This window comes from Danio aesculapii, chromosome 11, assembly GCF_903798145.1.
Source record: "Danio aesculapii chromosome 11, fDanAes4.1, whole genome shotgun sequence".
Classification (NCBI taxonomy): domain Eukaryota; kingdom Metazoa; phylum Chordata; class Actinopteri; order Cypriniformes; family Danionidae; genus Danio; species Danio aesculapii.
Genome location: NC_079445.1, coordinates 35109727 through 35131299, shown reverse-complemented (window position 1 = coordinate 35131299; position 21573 = coordinate 35109727). Strand labels below are relative to the sequence as shown.

The following is a 21573-nucleotide window of genomic DNA, read 5'->3' as shown; positions in this document are numbered from 1 at the left end:
CCATTTTTAACACATGCTAACGTTAAAGTGTTAAAAATTGCCCTGATATGAAATCCTTAGGTGTTTTACACTCATTCTGTCCCCTTCATTCGTCAGTGTCATTTATAAATCCAGTTCATTCAAAGCCTTAATGTCATTTTTCTTGACTTGATGAAACCAGAAACCCATTTAATCTTTAAAGTCATGTCTGTTTCTGTCAAATGTTTAATAAAATAAAATTCTCAAACATAAGCTCTGGGAGAATATGAATCAGTCCATACCTCATATTTTTCTGTTGTGACATATTGAAATGCATTTTTAAAAACACTTGACAGAATTGTAACAAAGAACCAAATAAAAAAAAAATACACTTGAATTACTGACAAAATTAATTGTCTCATGTTTATCATTTGTTTGAAACCATTTCTGATGGTAATCTAATAACTATGAAGAAAGGAATAGAAAAAGAAAGTCTTTAAATGTCATATCCATGTCCACAATACGTTTTTGTTGTATGAAAATGTAATTGATTGTTCAATGCAGTACTTTATTAATCTTGTAATGACCCACAATTTAAGTTGAACCTGAGGCTCATGGTCCATTTAAGATCCAACTGCTTGCTTTGGTACAATGGCGTGATTTCAAGTTTGTGCTACTGTACATTTTGGGTACAGTTGTGCTCATAGGCAACCCTGATGTAGTGCTTCTGTGACCTGAAAGCCCAGGATGGGGGTCCAGGGGACGACCAGACTCTGCATGGTGACCAGTAACCGTCCTGAGTCCACTTCTTCAGGACCTGCTAGCAGATAGCTTGCACCTGATTATGGAGAAATCATAGTAATTATTGTAATAACATTGATAAATTTATCTTATGCTACATTCAGGATTATTTCATGTCATTTTCTTTATTTAAAGGGCATCTATTATGCAAAATCAAGCTTTGGAAGATGTTTGGACAGATGTGTAGTGTGTACACAGCTATATTATAGTGGTATAAACACATCAAGTCCTTTTTTAAAAAATATCCCAGCTTTTGAGGCACATCGTGACGTAGCAGTGTGGTTTTCCCCACCCATCGAATTGATTAACAGGTGGGTATATTACCACATCTCAGTACTACAGCATATTAATATGTCCACATGACAGGATTTGCTAAGAAACTGAGATTTAAAAATCTGTTCAAACTATCTATGACCAGCTGCAGCTCATGAATGAGTTTTAAAAGTTTCAAATGTTTTTAAACCTTATGTTTGTAATAAAAAAGACAGTAAAATCACTGTCATTCACAAGTGCTGGAATCACCACAGCTGCATAGTGTCAGTACAGAAGTATAAACAAGGATGCTTCGATCAGACAGCAGGACTCCTGTGGATGTTAAATCAGGTTTATTTATGCATAATGGATCTCTATACAGCAGCATATTGACTTGTATTCTGCCACATTTGCTGCGAGTAAATGTGTAAAAACAGTGCAAAGTTAAATATACGTATGAGTGTGCAGAATGACTTTTGTAATGGCATTTGTGTGTTGCTCATTTATTGTTGCAGAAAGGCTGAATAAACTTCACAACAAATACATCAAATAACCATTCGGAAACTTCCTGGTTTAGTCTTACTTTGGTATTTTTGACTCAGAAACTAGATCTCTGCTTCATCTGTGTCTGATTCGCTGTCTGTCACTGTCATTGTGCTGTTTATCTGACGTCTGATCACACAGGTTGGTACGGTGGGTGGGGAAAACCAGCTCATTTTCATTTAAAGGCACAGGCTACAAAAATATGGCGTTAGTTTTGTTTCTTTATTATTTAATCAAAAATATTTCGTTTTAGGAAAAATGAAAGGTGCTGTATGAAAGTTTTTGACTCTTCTAAAGCATAAAAATACCATAACATATGTTTGCAGATATTTAAGAAACATGCCAAGTGAACTTACATTTTTTATCTAAAAAACGATGCTGAAGTCAGATATTCTGCTTTGAAAATCTATTTTCCGTGCCGGAACACTGTCTTTGTTTTGGTCATTTTAACCTGCCCAATGCCAGTTTAGCCAATTATATTTCAGCACCACGTGTTGTGTTGAAGGAAAACCGCGTATTTCATTCATTCAGAATGGCACTGAAAACATGCACCCGTAACCGAAATGCAAGCACCAGTGGACAATAGCAGACTCCGAAATGAGACAGATTCAGGTCCAGATGAGGTTATTAATTAGCAAATTATATAAATATTACGAACAGGTGAGCAGGTTACATTGTAACCCCGTATCCTAACAACACGCTACATGACAAGATACCGAGTGATAAGCAATTTGGCTGTTTGCACCAGACGAAACATGACAGAAATTGAAATACAGCCATTCAGAAGCACAGAATAGTGCACTTACTGCACTCTAGCGAAATGGTAAGGTTTATAATCTAACTAATACATATTAACCAATTTTTACATTATTAAATGCACATGCTGAATCACTGACATGTGTTTAGTGGTAAAGTTCAATTTCAAACGATTTATTTTATTTGCATGATCTGAGGTGAACTGCTGCTGTTTTCAGTAGTAATAAAAATCATGTTAAATGGCATTCAAACTCGCATTGTTAGCATTTAACACTAAATAAAGCACATGACCTGAGGTAATCATTGTGATAGTTTTTTGATGTTCACCTGTGAGAAATAGAAGCTGGGATATTTCTAATATATTATTTGAGGTGTTGGTTAGGACAAAAACTTTTAATATGGAAAATATTCCATCTACCGGGTGCCGTTGCTTTTATTTAGAACACGGTTTAAATCACTCGCTCCTCCCCTCAATCTGGCAACCTGCGCTTGCCTTTGTTTTGATCCAGGAATGAAATACCTAGTTCAACTCTGGGTGTCAAACTTACATACTGCACCTTTAAGTACATAGTAATTAAAAAATAAAAGATTGCAAATAAAAAAAAGTTTAATAAAAAAAATTGTCAATGATTGTCACATTTATGTCACAATTTCCTCTGATGCCAAATTGTAATTTTCAGCAGAATATAATAACAGATCTGATTAATATTTTGAGCTGAAACTACACAGGCTCATTCTGCAGACTCCAAATACTTAATTTATATCTAAAAGAGGTAAAAAGGACACCTTTAATTTTATTTTAAGTTTTTGGCTTGTATGCAAGTAGCAATCAGGAAAGATCAGTAGTACACGCACACAAAAAAGATATAAGCAAATACAGTTGTTTTTACAGTTTTTTTGGTGCACAAAATTGTTCTTGGAGCTTCATTTGGTTATAGTTAAACGTGAAAATGAAATTTGATTGGTTTCTTTTCTGGAATTAGAACTGAAGATCTTTGCAAGAACTGGACGGAGTCGGGCCGGGCTTGGGCTTGTGTGGTAAATGAACAGTCATGTGATGCATTTCGATTAGCGTGAGAAAGTAATCAAACAGTTTGTTACAACATTAAAATCCATCCCTGCAAAAGGAGTGAATTTTGACTGCGGTCAGGCCAGTCGCCAGTTCAAAAAGAACAGTCATTCTAGTCGCCAAGGTATTTCGGCGGTTGCTCATACACTGTTTATTACGGTAGAGCACTAAACAGCAATGTACAGTAAGCTGACAGGGAACATGACGAGGTCACTCGCTACATTGAAATCGCTGTCATGGAAAATGAAATGGATGTTCTTGGCTGGTGGAAGATGAACAAACAATCCTACCCAAAACATGCTTAATTAGCCAGAACAATATGCATCCAGGCCAGTAGCAGCAGCAGTGGAAGGGTGTTCAGTGCTGCCCAGTGAGCGCAGGACTGCGCTAAAGCCATTTACAGTGGATTCAATAATGTTCATCCACAAAAACACGTAGCCTAATGTTGATGAGTAAAGAATTTTCAAATTGTAACTAAATATTAATTAAATCATAAATGCATAATGAAGACAGAGTATATAGGCTAATGTTGGCATTAATCTTTTAATATTCAGATTCACCGTCGCCTTAAGGCTGGATTGTTAAGAGAAGTGGCAAAACAAATCCTGCAGAGCCTTTATCTTAATTTTGTTATTGCTAAATACCCATCATAATTTTGAATTTATTTTAATTTAATTTGTTAGAAAAGACTTATTTTTATTGGCTTGTTGGCCAATTTAAAGGCTAAGTGTAATGTTAAACACGTATAAACGACTCATTCATGAAAAAAGGCAAAAGAGCTGTGTGCATGTGTACTTTTTAATAATGTCGGACTGTAAACGGGTTTGGGCTTTTAAAAAGCTGTCAATTAAAATATATTTGTCGTGCTCTCGCCGAATTCTGTCGGGCTCTGGCCTTATTGAGCCTAAGTTTTATGGCCCGATTACAGCTCTACTTTGAATGTCTCAGGACCATAACTGTTTATGGAAGATGAGAGAGCTCTCAGATTTCATCTAAAATAGCTTAATTGTGTTCTGAAGACAAACAAAGGCCTTAGGGGTATTGGAATGAAACGAGTGTGAGTAATTAATAATAGAATTAAAATTTTTGGGTGATTTAATCCTTTAATGCCGTTTTTGTAAAAAGTGTTTATTCCTATCCACTATTCCTGTAAAGTTGTAAGTACAGTTCTTAACCAGAGTTGTGACAAAAAGTTGTTTGCTGTACCTGGGTTGAGGATGGGACAGGTGCAGCCACGGCTTGTCCAGGACAGCGGGTACAGAGTGTGTGTGCCCTGAGAAAGCATCAGTTTTCCTGAACGGAAGACCTTTCTCACCTTCACCAGGACTACAGCATGTGTGCCTTTATCATGAGCTGACAGAACACTGGCTTTGATCACTGCAGTCACCAAAAAACAGTCACTCATCAGTTATAAATGCCTGTTTAGACAGCAAATGCCATCTGAATCGATTCATAGCATTACGTATCATGAAAAAGCCTCACCGTATGCATGTTTCATCTTGCAAAGATCGGCCACGCTTTTCAGCTTCTTTTCCTTACAGCTGCACTTCCCTACAGAGAAATTATGTTCAACATTTTACAGTTTCTGTAAAGTCACATCCTGCTCAAGGAAATTATATTTTCCCCAAATAAAAGATAACATATTTCTGTTAAAAGATGAAGATATGTTGAATGATCCTAAATTCTCACAATTGCAATAAGAAATAGTATTTGTCTAGTATTGTAATAGTATTATATTAAAAACAAATTGTGTATTTTAATCAAAATAAACTGACAGCAGCACAACAACATTCATTCATTCATTTTCCTTTGGCTTAGTTCTTTTATTAATCTGGGGCTCCCACAGCGGAATGAACCACCAACTTATCCAGCATATGTTTTACACAGTGGATGCCCTTCCAGCTGCAACCTTTGGATGTCTTTGGACTGTGGGGGAAACCCGAGCGCCTGGAGAAAACTCACACGAACCAGTGACCTTCTTGCTGTGAGGCGACAGTGCAAACCACTGAGCCACAGTGTCACCCAGCACAACAACATACTTTATAATTTTAAATAAATTAAAATAACAAAAAAAAATAGCATTAAAAAGTCTTAAGTAATTAATTTGTAGGTTTTTTACTCAAATAATTCTGGAAAAATTAATATTTCCACACATAAATATTAAGAAGCACTAAATTACTTAATACTGGAGTAATTAGGGGTAGTTATCATTTCTTCGGTGCACCGCGATGCAGACGTGGACAGTTTGGTATCGGTTCAGTAATAGATTCTAACCTGTTAATATGTATTGACGTCATTTATCTCATTTGCGCTATGTTGTGATAAAATACTACGGTGAAGGAGGCGAGCGCAAGTAAGTCTGCACAATTCACTTTGTGTATTTGCTGGTGTGATGTTTCCTTGCCTCTTGGCTGTTATAGCGGTACTAGCGGTTCCAGACTTGAGCGTGTCTGCAGAGTGAGTTTTCTCCACCACGTCTATAATTGATCAGCTGTGATTGCTGCTGCAGTTTATTAATGTCACTCATCGTTGAACAGCGCCGGCTCGTTAGAGCCAATCGCAGCCCTTTCTGTTGAGCACATGACCAATCATAGGCATTTAACAACTCACTCGACAACGCCTAAAAAGTAAGCGGGATCATATTTACATTTGTTTATTTGCTTTTAAAGCTTTTCATGTAGTTCTGTGCATGTTCTTGAGTTTTGTTTGATGCAGAGTGTTTTCTTTGAGCGGATAAAATTAAAGGTGCAGTTCATGTATCTGCCTGCTTGTATTAAAGGACAAGATTGTATTACAAATCCATATTAAATGTTATACATATGAAAATTATATATTTTAATACAAGAATTGCTGTGCTGTGAAGTAAAATATAAAATTGTGTTTGGAAAGCATCCTCATTGCACCGTGATACACTGAGATATTGAACCGAACCGAATCAATGGCATGATAATCGTAACCCAACCAAACCGTAAGACCAGGGTAGGTTCACACCTCTAGGAGTAATCTAGAATACTTCTAAATAAATTACATTTTAAAATACATTTTAAGGCATAATAGTATATTTCATAAATTTAGATCAAGAATCAAGCCTTGGAGTGCTTTCCAGAACACAAAAAATCTAATCTTTTAGTATACAATAATCATTCCATTACAGAAAGGATTTGTTGCAGTACATTAACAATGTTGTCAAGACAAATTAAAGAAATGTCATGAAATATAAAAAATAAAAGCCCTAAAACATGTCTGACAATGTTTTACTTTCCTAATGTAAACTATTAATATATGATTTAGATTTAATTATTCAATTAACAATTTTGTATAACTACAAAGGTATTATATATTCTACAAAGGTTTGTGAGATAACATTTACAGTCCATAATCATTCCGGCCTTACATTTGAAGGATCCACATAAAAAAGTCTGTTTTTTGTAGTCTGTTTTTCACAATGGTGTTTTCGTCAGCTCACCTGTGAAGTACAGTGCAGAGACGGCCAGTTCTTTAGGCCAGGCCCTCTCATCCTCTTGAGGTTTAAAGTGGGACAGTTCAGGAATTTTCCCACCAATTGGTACATTGTAAAGCCTGACACTGCCTTTGCTGTTCAAGGAAAATGATACGACAGCAAAAATCAATGGTATTGCAATGTCATTTAAGTCATTAAGGCAACACACTGTAGGCCAGTGAGATAAAAATAACTCTTATTTAATATCACCATACTTCTCTTGTTGACTGTCTGACTGTCTACATTCGAAACTCATATTGATTTAGCAGCCTTTAAAAATTTGCATTGTAATTTAAATATAAAGACATAAATTCATTGAAAGTGGATCTTTTCTTAACATTCGACTGAAAAAAAACCCACTGTATAATAGCCCAATATCTAAAAACTGACAGGTGCATGAAACTTAAAACCTGATATTTGGATTTGACTTTCAACTCAACTCACATACAGTCTTATATAAATTAGAATCAAAATAATCAACATTTAGTTTGTGTATGCATGAATCTGACCTGTCGAGGCAGTGACCTGTGATGGGGTCACAGGTCAAAGGGCACACACAGGGTTTGCAGCCCTCCTCTCCAAAGCCCCAGTGTCCCAGCAGACAGTGGCTACAGGTGGTTCCTCCCACACCAGGCTTACAGTGGCACTGTCCGCTTCTAGGATGGCACCATGGCATCTCGTCAGCAGAATGCACTAACACGGAACCAGCTGGGTCACACCAACATCCTGCCATAGCAAAAAAAATGCATTGGTCAATTTCTTGTTTATTAATGAACTCTTACTCCTGCTTTTGAGTCGCTTTAGTGGATTGTGTTATGATGCCACCATTAGGAGGTAATAAGACTCAAATAAAAAAAAAACCTGCAAAGATAATCATCTTAATAACTAATAAATGATTTAAAAATTTTCATGTTGCCACTATGCTTAGGTTTAATAGGTTGTTGCTAGGGTGTTGCTGTGTGGTTTCTCATATTGCATCATTCAATAAAAGAAAATGGTCGCCAGTTATATATATATATATATATATAGGGTTAGGTAGGTAAGCGTTAGGTAACAGTTCTGTCTGGTTCTCGAATCTGATTGGCTGATAACCGTGTGATATTCTGCAAATAATACCACTCGTACCACTTCTTCACCCTTGTGAGCAAGCAGAGGACACTATATAGTTTGACAAATATTATTGCTGTTGGACAACATAATGTCATCTTGAGGCTTTTTTTAGTTGAGAATGAAGTTGCTTATATTGCAACTATGTAGTTCATTTATAAGGATAGTGCCTATTTTAAAATATTTATAATTTCAGAGCATCGGATTCACTGCATCGGCCAGCATCAGCCTGTCTGAGCAGACCAAAGAAAGTGAGGGTGGGCGTTCCGCCACAAGATGACAGAGACTGCATAATAAGTAGAGGGAGAAAAACTCAGCTTTTTCTCAACAAAAGTTTCAAATTACAGTCGAACAAATCATTATAAATCAGGTAAGTGACATTCTAAGTTGATCTCTTTTGTATTTTGTAGTGCTGTTTTTATATCACAAAAACTGGTAGTGTTTGCTTTGCTTTGGCTTTTTTGGGGTTAACTATTGTGATCTCCCGACTGCAACAGAGAAATAAAGGGGAATCTCTGTAGATTGATGGCATTTCATGCCGTTCAGCCTTATAATCTTAAAATGTCAGCAAAAATCGCCTGTTTGGTCATCACTTTATATATTATGCTAGAGCATCATTCATATACTAGCTCTAAAGTGACGTTGGTGAATGAGCAACAGTTTCTGCTGTTCTGATAGTCAGCTGCAGATGTGTATGAATGGCGGAAAAAAGTAGTTCCGCATCCAAAAAGGGTTTTAGACTCTCCATGTTTGATTTTTTTTTTTGTATACACAACTATGCCGTCGAACTGTTGTATAAACGCAATATCACACTCGTAGCAATGCTCTCCTCCCACCAGTGCCGATATACAGCCATATTGCACTGCTACTCATGTGATATTGCTTCTATATATAAAAAGTGAGTAAAAAACAGAGCTGCACCAATAAATTGTTACAAAGTTCATTTATTAATTCATTTTCCTTTGGTTTATTAATCAGGGGTCGCCACAGCGGAATGAACTGCCAACTATTCCAGCATATGTTTTACGCAGCGGATGCCCTTCCATCCACAACCCAGTACTGGGAAACACACATTTACTCCCACATTCACACTACGGCCAATTTAGTTCACCTATACCGCATGTCTTTGAACTGTGGGGGAAAGCAGAACACCTGGAGGAAACCCATGCAAACACTAGAAGAACATGCAAACGCCATGCAGGGACTCGAATCAGCAACCTGCCTCCAAGTTCTGTTGTTTGTGAGTGTCTTACGTGTGCAAGCATGCGGGGAGTTGAGGTGTCTGGCAGGGTGGCGGTGGTATCCCGGACGGCAGCGCTGACACCGGCGGCCCACAGTGTTGTGCTGGCAGTGGTCGCAGACACCCCCACTGATGCCCCCTGTGGACAACCACACTCGCTGGGAGAAATGACAGCTCTCTGAGTGCCCGTGACATTCACACTCTTTAACAACACAACAAAACAGAGGCAGAGAGAGGGAGAGGCTATGGGTGAATCAATCATTTAAGAAACATGAGAAGCAACTGTTGTGTAAAATCCCTTTCATTGCATTTTAGAAAACATTCCTCACAACTCCTCTTTTAAACCCTGATATGCATCCAGCTGTTTGATTCTCACTAGATTATAAATATTGCACTATAAACAGGCAAGGGTTAAGAATTTAGAGGCCCCTGAGCACATTGTCTTGTAGAGCCCCCTACCCATTTTTTATTTTATTTTATAAATTTATTATTTATTTATTAATTTATTATTAATTTTATTTTTTTAATAAAATGAATCTATAATGTATTGCCCACATTTTTTAAATAAATTATATATAGTACATTTATTTCTAGCCTACAAAAGATTTAACTTATTTTTTAAAGCATTTAAAGACAATTAATGGATTTTAATATAATTGTTCAAGTTCACTGAGGCAGTACTAAAATGTATATTTAAGGGTATTTTTAATGTATTACTTCTACAAACTTATAATGCATATGATTGGGATATAACACCTCTCCAATCCAGTTCTATAAATCCGAGTCTTCAATAATACACACACACACTTATTAATGATTCCTACTGTCTCCCTCGTGATGAAGAGTAGGCAAAAAGCACTTGAATATAAAGCTGAAAGTATCCGAAATCACACACACTATACCTCTTCTCTCCTGTCTCTCTTCTCTTCAGGGACTTTTTCTGTCTCTCTCTCGTTTTTCTGTCTGTCTCTCTCCTCTTCAGGGACTTTTTCTGTCTCTGTCTCTCTCTCTCTCTCTCGTTTTTCTGTCTGTCTCTCTCCTCTTCAGGGACTTTTTCTGTCTCTGTCTCTCTCTCTCTATCGTTTTTCTGTCTGTCTCTCTCCTCTTCAGGGACTTTTTCTGTCTCTCTCTCATTTTTCTGTCTGTCTCTCTCCTCTTCAGGGACTTTTTCTGTCTCTCTCTCGTTTTTCTGTTTGTCTCTCTCCTCTTCAGAGACTTTTCTGTCTCTCTCTCGTTTTTCTGTCAGTCTCTCTCCTCTTCAGGGACTTTTTCTGTCTCTCTCTCGTTTTTCTGTTTGTCTCTCTCCTCTTCAGAGACTTTTTCTGTCTCTCTCTCGTTTTTTCTGTCAGTCTCTCTCCTCTTCAGGGACTTTTTCTGTCTCTCTCTCGTTTTTCTGTTTGTCTCTCTCCTCTTCAGAGACTTTTCTGTCTCTCTCTCGTTTTTCTGTCTGTCTCTCTCCTCTTCAGGGACTTTTTCTGTCTCTGTCTCTCTCTCTCTCTCTCTCTCTCGTTTTTCTGTCAGTCTCTCTCCTCTTCAGGGACTTTTTCTGTCTCTCTCTCATTTTTCTGTCTGTCTCTCTCCTCTTCAGGGACTTTTTCTGTCTCTCTCTCGTTTTTCTCTCTGTCTCTCTCCTCTTCAGGGACTTTTTCTGTCTCTCATTTTTCTGTCTGTCTCTCTCCTCTTCAGGGACTTTTTCTGTCTCTCTCTCGTTTTTCTCTCTGTCTCTCTCCTCTTCAGGGACTTTTTCTGTCTCTCATTTTCTGTCTGTCTCTCTCCTCTTCAGGGACTTTTTCTGTCTCTCTCTCGTTTTTCTGTCTGTCTCTCTCCTCTTCAGGGACTTTTTCTGTCTCTCTCTCGTTTTCTGTCTGTCTCTCTCCTCTTCAGGGACTTTTTCTGTCTCTCTCTCATTTTTCTGTCTGTCTCTCTCCTCTTCAGGGACTTTTTCTGTCTCTCTCTTTTTCTGTCTGTCTCTCTCCTCTTCAGAGACTTTTTGTCTCTCCGGTTTTCTGTCTGTCTCTCTCTTCAGGGACTTTTCTGTCTCTCTCTCGTTTTTCTGTCTGTCTCTCTCCTCTTCAGAGACTTTTCTGTCTCTCTCTCGTTTTCTGTTTGCTCTCTCCTCTCAGAGACTTTTCTGTCTCTCTCTCGTTTTCTGTTTGTCCTCTCTCTTCAGAGACTTTTCTGTCTCTTCTCTTCTCTCTCATTTTCTGTCTGTCCTCTCCTCTTCAGGGACTTTTCTGTCTCTATCTCGTTTTTTTGTCTGTCTCTCCTCTTCAGAGACTTTTCTGTCTCTCTCTCGTTTTCTGTCTGTCTCTCTCCTCTTCAGAGACTTTTCTGTCTCTCTCTTGTTTTTGTTGTCTCTCTCTCTTCAGAGACTTTTTCTGTCTCTGTCTCTCTCTCTCTCTCTCCTTTTTCTGTCTCTCTCCTCTTCAGGGACTTTTTCTGTCTGTCTCTCTCGTTTTCTGTTTATCTCTCTCCTCTTCAGGGACTTTTTCTGTCTCTCTCTCATTTTTCTGTCTGTCTCTCTCCTCTTCAGGGACTTTTTCTGTCTCTGTCTCTCTCTCTCTCGTTTTTCTGTCTGTCTCTCTCCTCCTCAGGGACTTTTTCTGTCTCTCTCTCGTTTTTCTGTCTGTCTCTCTCCTCTTCAGGGACTTTTTATGTCTCTCTCTCGTTTTTCTGTTTGTCTCTCTCCTCTTCAGAGACTTTTCTGTCTCTCTCTCGTTTTTCTTTTTGTCTCTCTCCTCTTCAGAGACTTTTCTGTCTCTCTCTCTCTCGTTTTTCTGTCTGTCTCTATCCTCTTCAGAGACTTTTCTGTCTCTCTGTTTTTCTGTTTGTCTCTCTCCTCTTCAGAGACTTTCTGTCTCTCTCTCGTTTTTCTGTCTGTCTCTCTCCTCTTCAGGGTCTTTTTGAGACTTTTTTGTCTCTCTCTCATTTTTCTGTCTGTCTCTCTCCTCTTCAGGGACTTTTTCTGTCTCTGTCTCTCTCTCTCTCTCTCTCTCTCTCTCTCTCTCGTTTTTCTGTCTGTCTCTCTCCTCTTCAGGGACTTTTTCTGTCTCTCTCTCATTTTTCTGTCTGTCTCTCTCCTCCTCAGGGACTTTTTCTGTCTCTCTCTCGTTTTTCTGTCTGTCTCTCTCCTCTTCAGGGACTTTTTCTGTCTTCTCTCCGTTTTTTTTGTAGGTCTGTCTCTCTCCTCTTCCGAGACTTTTCTGTCTCTCCTCGTTTTTTGTTTGGTCTCTCTCCTCTTTCCGAGACTTTTCTGTCTCTCTCTTGTTGTTCTGTTTGTCTCTCTCCTCTCAGAGGACTTTTCTGTCTCTCTCTCGTTTTTCTGTCTGTCTCTCTCCTCTTCAGGGTCTTTTTGAGACTTTTTTGTCTCTCTCTCGTTTTTCTGTCTGTCTCTCTCCTCTTCAGGGACTTTTTCTGTCTCTCTCTCGTTTTTCTGTTTGTCTCTCTCCTCTTCAGAGACTTTTCTGTCTCTCTCTTGTTTTTCTGTTTGTCTCTCTCCTCTTCAGAGACTTTTCTGTCTCTCTCTTGTTTTTCTGTTTGTCTCTCTCCTCTTCAGAGACTTTTCTGTCTCTCTCTCGTTTTTCTGTCTGTCTCTCTCCTCTTCAGAGACTTTTCTGTCTCTCTCTTGTTTTTCTGTTTGTCTCTCTCCTCTTCAGAGACTTTTCTGTCTCTCTCTCGTTTTTCTGTCTGTCTCTCTCCTCTTCAGGGTCTTTTTGAGACTTTTTTGTCTCTCTCTCGTTTTTCTGTCTGTCTCTCTCCTCTTCAGGGACTTTTTCTGTCTCTGTCTCTCTCTCTCTCTCTCTCTCTCTCTCGTTTTTCTGTCTGTCTCTCTCCTCTTCAGGGACTTTTTCTGTCTCTCTCTCATTTTTCTGTTTGTCTCTCTCCTCTTCAGTGACTTTTTCTGTCTCTCTCTTGTTTTTCTGTCTGTCTCTCTCCTCTTCAGGGACTTTTTCTGTCTCTCTCTCCTTTTACTGTCTGTCTCTCTTATTCAGACACGCAATGAGTGCAGTCTGTGCTGCACTGCTGTTAGCTTCCTCCGCCTGGTTAACACTAGCTTGATAGCTAGCTAACGTTACTATAACATCTTCTATACCCTCATTCTCCTTATCATGGATCTGTTTGAAGAAGGTGTGTTTATACATGGAACATGCCTCAATAAAGATGCCTCTGTTTTCTCTTTTTCTCTCGCGTTTGCTAAATCCACTTGTCCACTCATTTTGATCTACGACACCTACTACACTACAGTCTGCTCAATTCAGCATAGGTTATTCAAAACAGACGTTTCCGCTTTTGACCAAATACAGCATTCAGTTTAGTTAAAACAAAATAATAGAAACAATCAGTGTGCTTTTTGTTGATTATACATGATGTCATTTTCTGACAATTTATATATAAAGATAATAATAATTCTATTAAGATGTCGCTAACATTTAACATCAGGTGAAAAATAACTGTTTATAGAATATTTAAAATAACTATTTGGATGCTGTTTATACACATATGAAATAGGCTAAACCTTATTAAATACCCACGAGTCACTTGTGACTTTATTTCACATTTTCATTTTTTTTTTTTGAAACAAAAAGTTTATTTTCGATTAAAAATAAAGTATTTCCTTTCCTGTCTGATATGTAATGGGGAAAAAAAGAAGAACGTGTTCATCAGACACTGGGTTCGAACCGGGTTCATGATCGATCGCCTCAAAACATGTTGCCATGCGCTTTAAAAGGTACACCACTCACGCTGCTGTCAGTTGTGCACTTTAGTTATGTTGTCTCTGTCAATCAAACAGTGATGGGCGGGAATCACTTAAATAGCTTATTCCAATGAGGTGTGCTATTTGCACTTAGCCTAAATAGACACACCAAAATCTGTATTTTTTTCCCCACTCGCAGGGGCCCCAAGTGCGCACGGGCCCCTGGGCCTGTGCCCATAATGCCCATTGGTTAATCTGGCCCTGATAATAAAGAAAGATTTTTTTTTAAAACAGTACAAAATATATGTGTGTATTTAATATATATAGATATATCCTTATTATATTTAATACATTATATTATGTATAACATATAACACAATTATAGACAGTTATAAAGCTATTAATAATAATTAAATTGCACTACTGTGATAAAGATTAATAATGCAATTAAGCAAAATATATTTTATGTTTATTTTAAGGTATAATTTGACATGCAAAAATAATATAATAAATAATTATAATAAATATGTAATTACAATTATAAATTTATAAATTTATTATAACATTTAAATTACAGTAATTAGTTAAAAATATAAAAATATTTAAAATATATATCATGTTTAATTTAAGGTGTAATTAGACAAAGAAATCCTCTAAATCATAAAACCATGTTGGATATTATTAGAGGCCGGCAGGATGCTGTTTATTTGGTTGCTAATGTATTGAGTCCTTTTTAGTGTGTCTGCTGCAGTTTCCAGATCATTTACGGGTCACTCCATCCAAACACAATATCCTGTCGTTCTAAGATATGCAACGGATATCACCTACATTAAAGCGCCACTAATTACCACATGATAAAATGATCGAAACACCTTTCATAACACAATTTCCTTTCCATTTTGACGGATAACTCGTTTTTGGGCTACAGTAACTGCACTCACTCTGGCATGAGTTGCTCTCTCCGCTGCTTCCATTGGCTGCTCTCCAGGGCTGGTCGTTGTAGAGCGAGGCACACCTCTCGCAGTGATCGCCCGCTGTGTGATGGGCACACACACACTTCCCTGACACCTGCGCACCAGAGGAATCATTCACTTTCAGTCACTGCCCATTCAAGCATCACAAAGCCTTATAAAAAATACATATAACAGGCCACTTCCTTTTCTCCTAAATATCGGGTGAGTGCACATTCATCCTCAAAAAAGAAGGGAATTATTAACAGTTATGCCCTATCTATCAATGGACGGCGACTGGAGACAATTCATGTAGCAAACATGGATAAAATAGATGAAATACAAATATTATTATAATCATTTTATATAAAAAACTATTTATATAAATTGATATAACTGCTGGTAAAAATAGCTGAGAGCGGCATCTGCTGGTAAAACTAGCCAAGAACGCAGTCTGCTGGTAAAACTAGCCTAGAGCCCCATCTGCTGGTAAAACTAGCCTAGAGCACAGTCTGCTGGTAAAACTAGCCTAAAGCCCCATCTGCTGGTATAACTAGCCTAGAGCGCAGTCTGCTGGTAAAATAACCTAGAGCGACATCTACTGATAAAACTAGCCTAGAGCGCAGTCTGCTGGTAAAATAACCTAGAGCGACATCTGCTGATAAAACTAGCCTAGAGCGCAGTCTGCTAGTAAAAATAACCTAGAGCACAGTTTGCTGGTAAAACTAGCCTAGAGTGCAGTTTGCTGGTAAAATAACCAAGAGCGGCATCTGCTGGTAAAAATAGCCGAGAGTGGCATCTGCTGGTAAATGTAGCCTAGAGCGTTAACTGCTGGTAAAACTAGCCTAGAGCGTCCCTTTGCTGGTAAAAATAGTCTAGAGTACCAATTGCTAGTAAACTAGCTTAGAGCGCTGTCTGCTGGTAAAACTAGCCTAGAGCAACAACTGCTGGTAAAACTAGCTTAAAGTGGCATCTGCTGGTAAAACTAGCCTAGAGTGGCATTTGCTAGTAAAACAGCTAGTAAAACATCTGCTGGTAAAACTAGCCTAGAGCACCATCTGCTGATAAAACTAGCTTGGAGCAGCATCTGCTGATAAACTAGCCTAGAGTGGCATCTTCTGGTAAAACTAGCCTAGAGCAGCATCTGCTGGTAAAACTAGCCTAGAGTGGCATCTTCTGGTAAAACTAGCTTAGAGTGACAGTTGCTGGTAAAACTAGCTTAGAGTGGCATCTGCTGGTAAAACTAGCCTAGAGTGGCATTTGCTAGTAAAACTAGCCTAGAGCAACATCTGCTGGTAAAACTAGCCTAGAGCACCATCTGCTGATAAAACTAGCCTAGAGCAGCATCTGCTGGTAAAACTAGACTAGAGTGGCATCTTTTGGTAAAACTAGCTTAGAGCAGCATCTGCTGATAAAAGTAGCCTAGAGTGGCATTTGCTAGTAAAACTAGCCTAGAGCAACATCTGCTGGTAAAACTAGCCTAGAGCACCATCTGCTGATAAAACTAGCCTAGAGCAGCATCTGCTGGTAAAACTAGCCTAGAGTGGAATCTTCTGGTAAAACTAGCTTAGAGCAGCATCTGCTGGTAAAACTAGCCTAGAGTGGCATCTTCTGGTAAAACTAGCTTAGAGTGGCATCTGCTGGTAAAACTAGCCTGGAGTGACAGTTGCTAGTAAAAAATAAGCTCAGAATTGATTCAAGAGAGAATAGCGATGCATACAGAAAACTCCAGAAACGATTTCTCAAACAATTTTCAACAAAGCTCTAGTCTTTCTTGGGGCATTTACACTATGCCATTTTCAACCAAACTGACCGGAACTTTAAACAACCTGAACATTTTTTTGTAGATTTCAGCCATTACCATCCCAACAGTGATTTTGTGAAAACCGTAATATGTTTTGTGCAAGTACATTATGTGTATAATATATAGACGTATCCAAAACAATAAGACCTGCCTGCAGTAACATTGCCAACTAAAAGCCAATCCTGCATACTGCAACACAATTTTTTTTTTGCCTGTCATTGTTGTTTAATCATATTCCTACAAGCGGCAGCTGTTCTAAATGAACTAAATGAACACTTACCACATTACTCTGCTGCAAACTGTCTTGTCCTTCATTTTCAGGAAGACAATGTTCAGCATGGCCATGACACAAACACGTGCCTTTAGCCAGAAGAGAGTACACAGCAAATGGGGCTGAATCCAGAAGATCAGAACTGGGTATGGGAGCTGTTCGCGACCTGCTGGGAACTGTAGGTAAAAAAGATGGGTTTGACTGTTCCGGAATGTCCTGTTGCCCCTTTGAGACAGGACACTGCTGAGATTTTAAAAGCTGTATTCGTAAGTTTGTCACTGTCAGACGGGACAGTGCCTCAGGACTGTAGGGGTCGACAATCCCACTTCCCAATCCTATGGATCGAAATATGACCTAGAAAGAAATCAGAAACAAATTATTATGCATTTTAATATTTAAGAATGAATGATATTAGGTTTTAGGGCAGCACAGTGGCGCAGTGGGTAGCACAATCGCCTCACAGCAAGGTCGCTGGTTTGAGCCTCAGCTGGGTCAGTTGGCATTCCTGTGTGAAGTTTGCATGTTCTCCCGTGTTCGCGTGGGTTTCCTCCGGGTGCTCCGTTTTCCCCAAGTCCAAAAAACATGAGGTATAAGTGAATTGAAAAAGCTAAATTGGCCGTAGTGTATGTTTGTGAATAAGTGTTTATGGATGTTTCCCAGTGATGAGTTGTGGCTGGAAGGGCATCCGCTACGTAAAACATGCTGGATAAGTTGGTGGTTCATTCCGCTGTGGCGACCCCAGATTCAACAAGGTAATGGAAATATTTCTCAGAGATTTTGGTCCATCTTGACATGATAGGATCACGCAGTTGCTGCAGATTTGTCAGCTGCACATCCATGATGCGAATCTCCCGTTCCCCCACATCCCAAAGGTGCTCTATTGGATTGAGTTCTGGTGACTGTGAAGGCCATTTGAGTACCGTTAACTCATTGTCATGTTCAAGAAACCAGTCTGAGATGATTCACGCTTTATAGCAAGGTGTGTTATCCTGCTGGAAATAGCCATGAGAAGATGGGTACACTATAGCCATAAAGGGATGGACATGGTAGGCAACAATACTCAGGTAGGCTGTTGACACAATTCTCAATTGGTACTAATGGGCCTAAAGTGTGCCAAGAAAATACCCCCCACACCATTACACCACCAGCAGCAGCCTGAACCATTGATGCAAGGCAGGATGGATCCATGCCTTCATGTTGTTGACGCCAAATTCTGACCCTACCATCCAAATGTTGTAACATAAATCGAGACTTATCAGACCAGGCAACATTTTTCCAATCTTCTATTGTCCAATTTTGTTGAGCCTTTGCCAATTGTAGCCTAAGTTTCCTGTTCTTAGCTGGCAGGAGTGGCACCCGGTATGGTCTTCTGTTGCAGTAGCCCATCCGCCTTAAGGTTCAATGTGTTGAGCATTTAGAAATGCTCCTCTGCAATACCTCGGTTGTAACGAGTGGTTATTTGAGATACTGTTGTCTTTCCATCAGCTTGAACCAGTCTGGCCATTCTCCTCTGACCTCTGGCATCAACAAGGCATTTGCGCTCACAGAACTGTTGCTCACTGGAAATTTCCTCTTTTTCTCACCATGTGTGTGAAAATTCCAGTAGATAAACAGTTTATGAAATACTCAAACCAACCTGTCTGGCACCAAAAACTATGATCACCTTTCTTCCCCATTCTGATGCTCGGTTTGAACTGCAGCAGATCGTCTTGACCTTCTACATGTGTAAATGCATTGAGTTGCTGCCGGGTGATTGGCTGATTAGAAATTTGCATTAACAAGCAATTGGATAGATAAAGTGGCCGGTGAGTGTATATCATATAGACAAAATAAAAATTCTGTTGTTTCATGTTATAATTTTTAATCAAACATATGCCCAGAAGTTCTAAATAAAGTTAGAAATATGATCACATATGAATTAGTACATTTCTGAGTATATACTTTAAAAAAACAAAATCTTTTACATGAGGTCGATACATAATATAATATAATATAATATAATATAATATAATATAATATAATATAATATAATATAATATAATATAATATAAACAATTAGCTGATTGAATTTACAGAAATAGAATTATATCGTTATCAGGATATGAGATGACTTATACTGTCTGTGATATGATCATACAGCCCAGCCCTAAGCTAGCAACATTTAAAAATCACAACTTAAAAAAACAGAAGAATGTTTTGTGCTGCTTTGGAGACCGTATTTTAATCCTCACCTCTCCTCGGCTGCATGGAAGTGCACTGGAATATCTGGTAGTGCAGACAGCTCCTGGTTGACTTACATCATCAGGAAGGCCAAACATCTCAGTGCAGTTCCTGGCGAACAGCTTTAGTGTCTCCCAGGTCTGGCCAAAGTCCTGCGAGCGCTCCAACCTCATAGCAGCAGGACGTGGAGAAGAGAACAACATCACAACGTGACTCATGCAGAAACGTGTCTCCAAGTCGAGACGAATTTCTTCCTGTTCTCCACTGGCCGCTGTTGAGCCCCACCAGGTATCTGGATTAGTGAACGGGTCATCGGCCATGAGGGCAGGAGGATGGAGCTCTGCTAGACAGCGTGGCTGGGTCGGCAGGCAGGAGGAGCTATTAGTGCAGCAGCTAGTCAGCGTGAACAGGGTCCTGCCACTGGCCAAGTTGCCCATAGGAGGGCTGCAAGCACGGCCAACACATCTGGACTCTGTGGAAAAGTGGAAAAATGCACATGCGCTCAAACAAACAATACTTTCATGCTGATGAAATGAAATGAACCGTTGGTGAGTGCTGAACTCCTGTAAACATGGCAGTCAGGTTCTGGCATGTCACAGTGCAATGTTTGACAACCTGAGCCTTTAATGAAGCTCACAGTAGGGCTTTCACAGAACCAGAAGCTGTGGCATTTCTACTGTAAAGATTGTAGCACTGCAGCAATTGTTATTTATGATGAGAAGTGAAAGTTATGAAAAAAAAGAATATATTTAAAACTTATGCACATCATGAAATGAGCACTGACAGACAGACAGACAGACAGACAGACAGACAGACAGACAGACAGACAGACAGACAGACAGATAGATAGATAGATAGATAGATAGATAGATAGATAGATAGATAGATAGATAGATAGATAGATAGATAGATAGATAGATAGATAGATAGATAGATAGATAGATAGATAGATAGATAGATAGATAGATAGATACCTGTGAAGTCCAGGAATCCAGGAAATAAGACCATTGCACACTTCAGGATCACCATCACAAACCGAAGACTCCAGCGTTGTTTCATGTTTAGCAGTCTGGACGCAAACGCAGGTTAGTAATCCATTGTCAGAACAGATGCCTGTCCCAATGCATGGCCAGTTGAGTTCGGAGAGATCTCCTTTACTGTCTGTTTGAAAACAGAGTTTGCATGAAATCCGCTGACTCCTGATAATCCATTTTCAGAGCCAGTCTGGAAGAAAAAGACTACTTCTGGTGATGATCCGGAATGCACCTGTCCAAACGGCACGCACATTTCTTTCCCTTCACATTCTTGCTTTTTGGCATTCAGAGGAAGAGTAAACTAGTGTATTTTAGCTATGGCAGTGCCTTCAAACTCAAGGCAACACGCAGGTCACTTACAGTAGCTGGCAATGCCCAATGCACAGCGCAGATCCCGCTTCTCACCAGCACATATGAATGACTGATCCACTAGCCTGAATCTGAAGGATTCAAGAGATTGAAAAAGAGCTCTCTAGTGCCACACAGTGGAATTATGCATTACTGCAGTTCTCTGCCTACATCAAGATCGAAACATTCATTCATTCATTCATTCATTCATTCATTTTCTTTTCGGCTTAGTTCCTTTATTAATCCGGGGTCGCCACAGCAGAATGAACCGCCAACTTATCCAGCAAGTTTTTACGCAGCGGATGCCCTTCCAGCCGCTTCCCATCTCTGGGAAAGATCAAAACATGTCTACTTAAGTACATTTTTGTTCGCTGAGTGTGTAGCGGACGTGTTTTTTTCAGTATAATGATTCACGCCACTGAACTAAACGTCCATTATTTGAGAGGGGATTTCTGTGAGAAATGTATGACTAATTTAACGTTAATTTACTGACAGGAAAATAACTCACCTCATGTCTTTTAAACATTTCTGTGGAGCCGTTTAGCATGAATACGTAATAAACATGTCTTTTAAAAGACGAACATGAGTAAGTTGAATATGTTTACAACGCAAAACGGCAAATGTTTCTTGGCTTGTCACATTCAGTTATGAATTAACTCACAAGAAACTCGTAAATGATTCATCATATTCATTCAAATTAGCGAAATTTGACAAAAAAAATCAAGTAGGTATTTGTCTTACCTCACACTCTTTAGCCGTTAATAATTGTGACGTTCAGCTTCAAGTGTAAACAGCAAAGCCCCGCCTTCTCTAATCTGATTGGCCATTTTTGTCATTTTGACATTGACGAGCGCTGAGGCAGACAGCCTGAAAAATTAAAGGTAGGCTCACACTCAAAGGAAAATGTCCCCTCAGTCTATTTACACTCAAGTGTTTCTAAACATTTTATGATTATCTTTCCTTCGGTGAACACAACAAAATATTCTGATGATTGTTGAATGTTGAATGATTCGAATGTTATCACT

The 21573-nt window shown here is 39.0% G+C and overlaps 1 protein-coding gene across 1 annotated transcript; it reads right to left on the bottom strand.

Moving 5' to 3' along the window:
* Positions 1-226: 226 nt before the first annotated feature.
* si:dkey-202e22.2 (netrin-4) lies at positions 227-20606 on the bottom strand. The gene is made up of 10 exons (XM_056468145.1): positions 20141-20606; positions 19178-19638; positions 16956-17300; positions 14863-14989; positions 9239-9427; positions 7388-7604; positions 6846-6973; positions 4862-4930; positions 4586-4756; positions 227-796 (listed from the first exon to the last, which is right to left on the bottom strand). Exons 1-10 carry the CDS (start codon positions 20223-20225, stop codon positions 660-662), a joined length of 1929 nt encoding a protein of 642 aa, XP_056324120.1. The 5' UTR covers positions 20226-20606; the 3' UTR covers positions 227-659.
* Between the last annotated feature and the right edge of the window lie 967 nt (positions 20607-21573).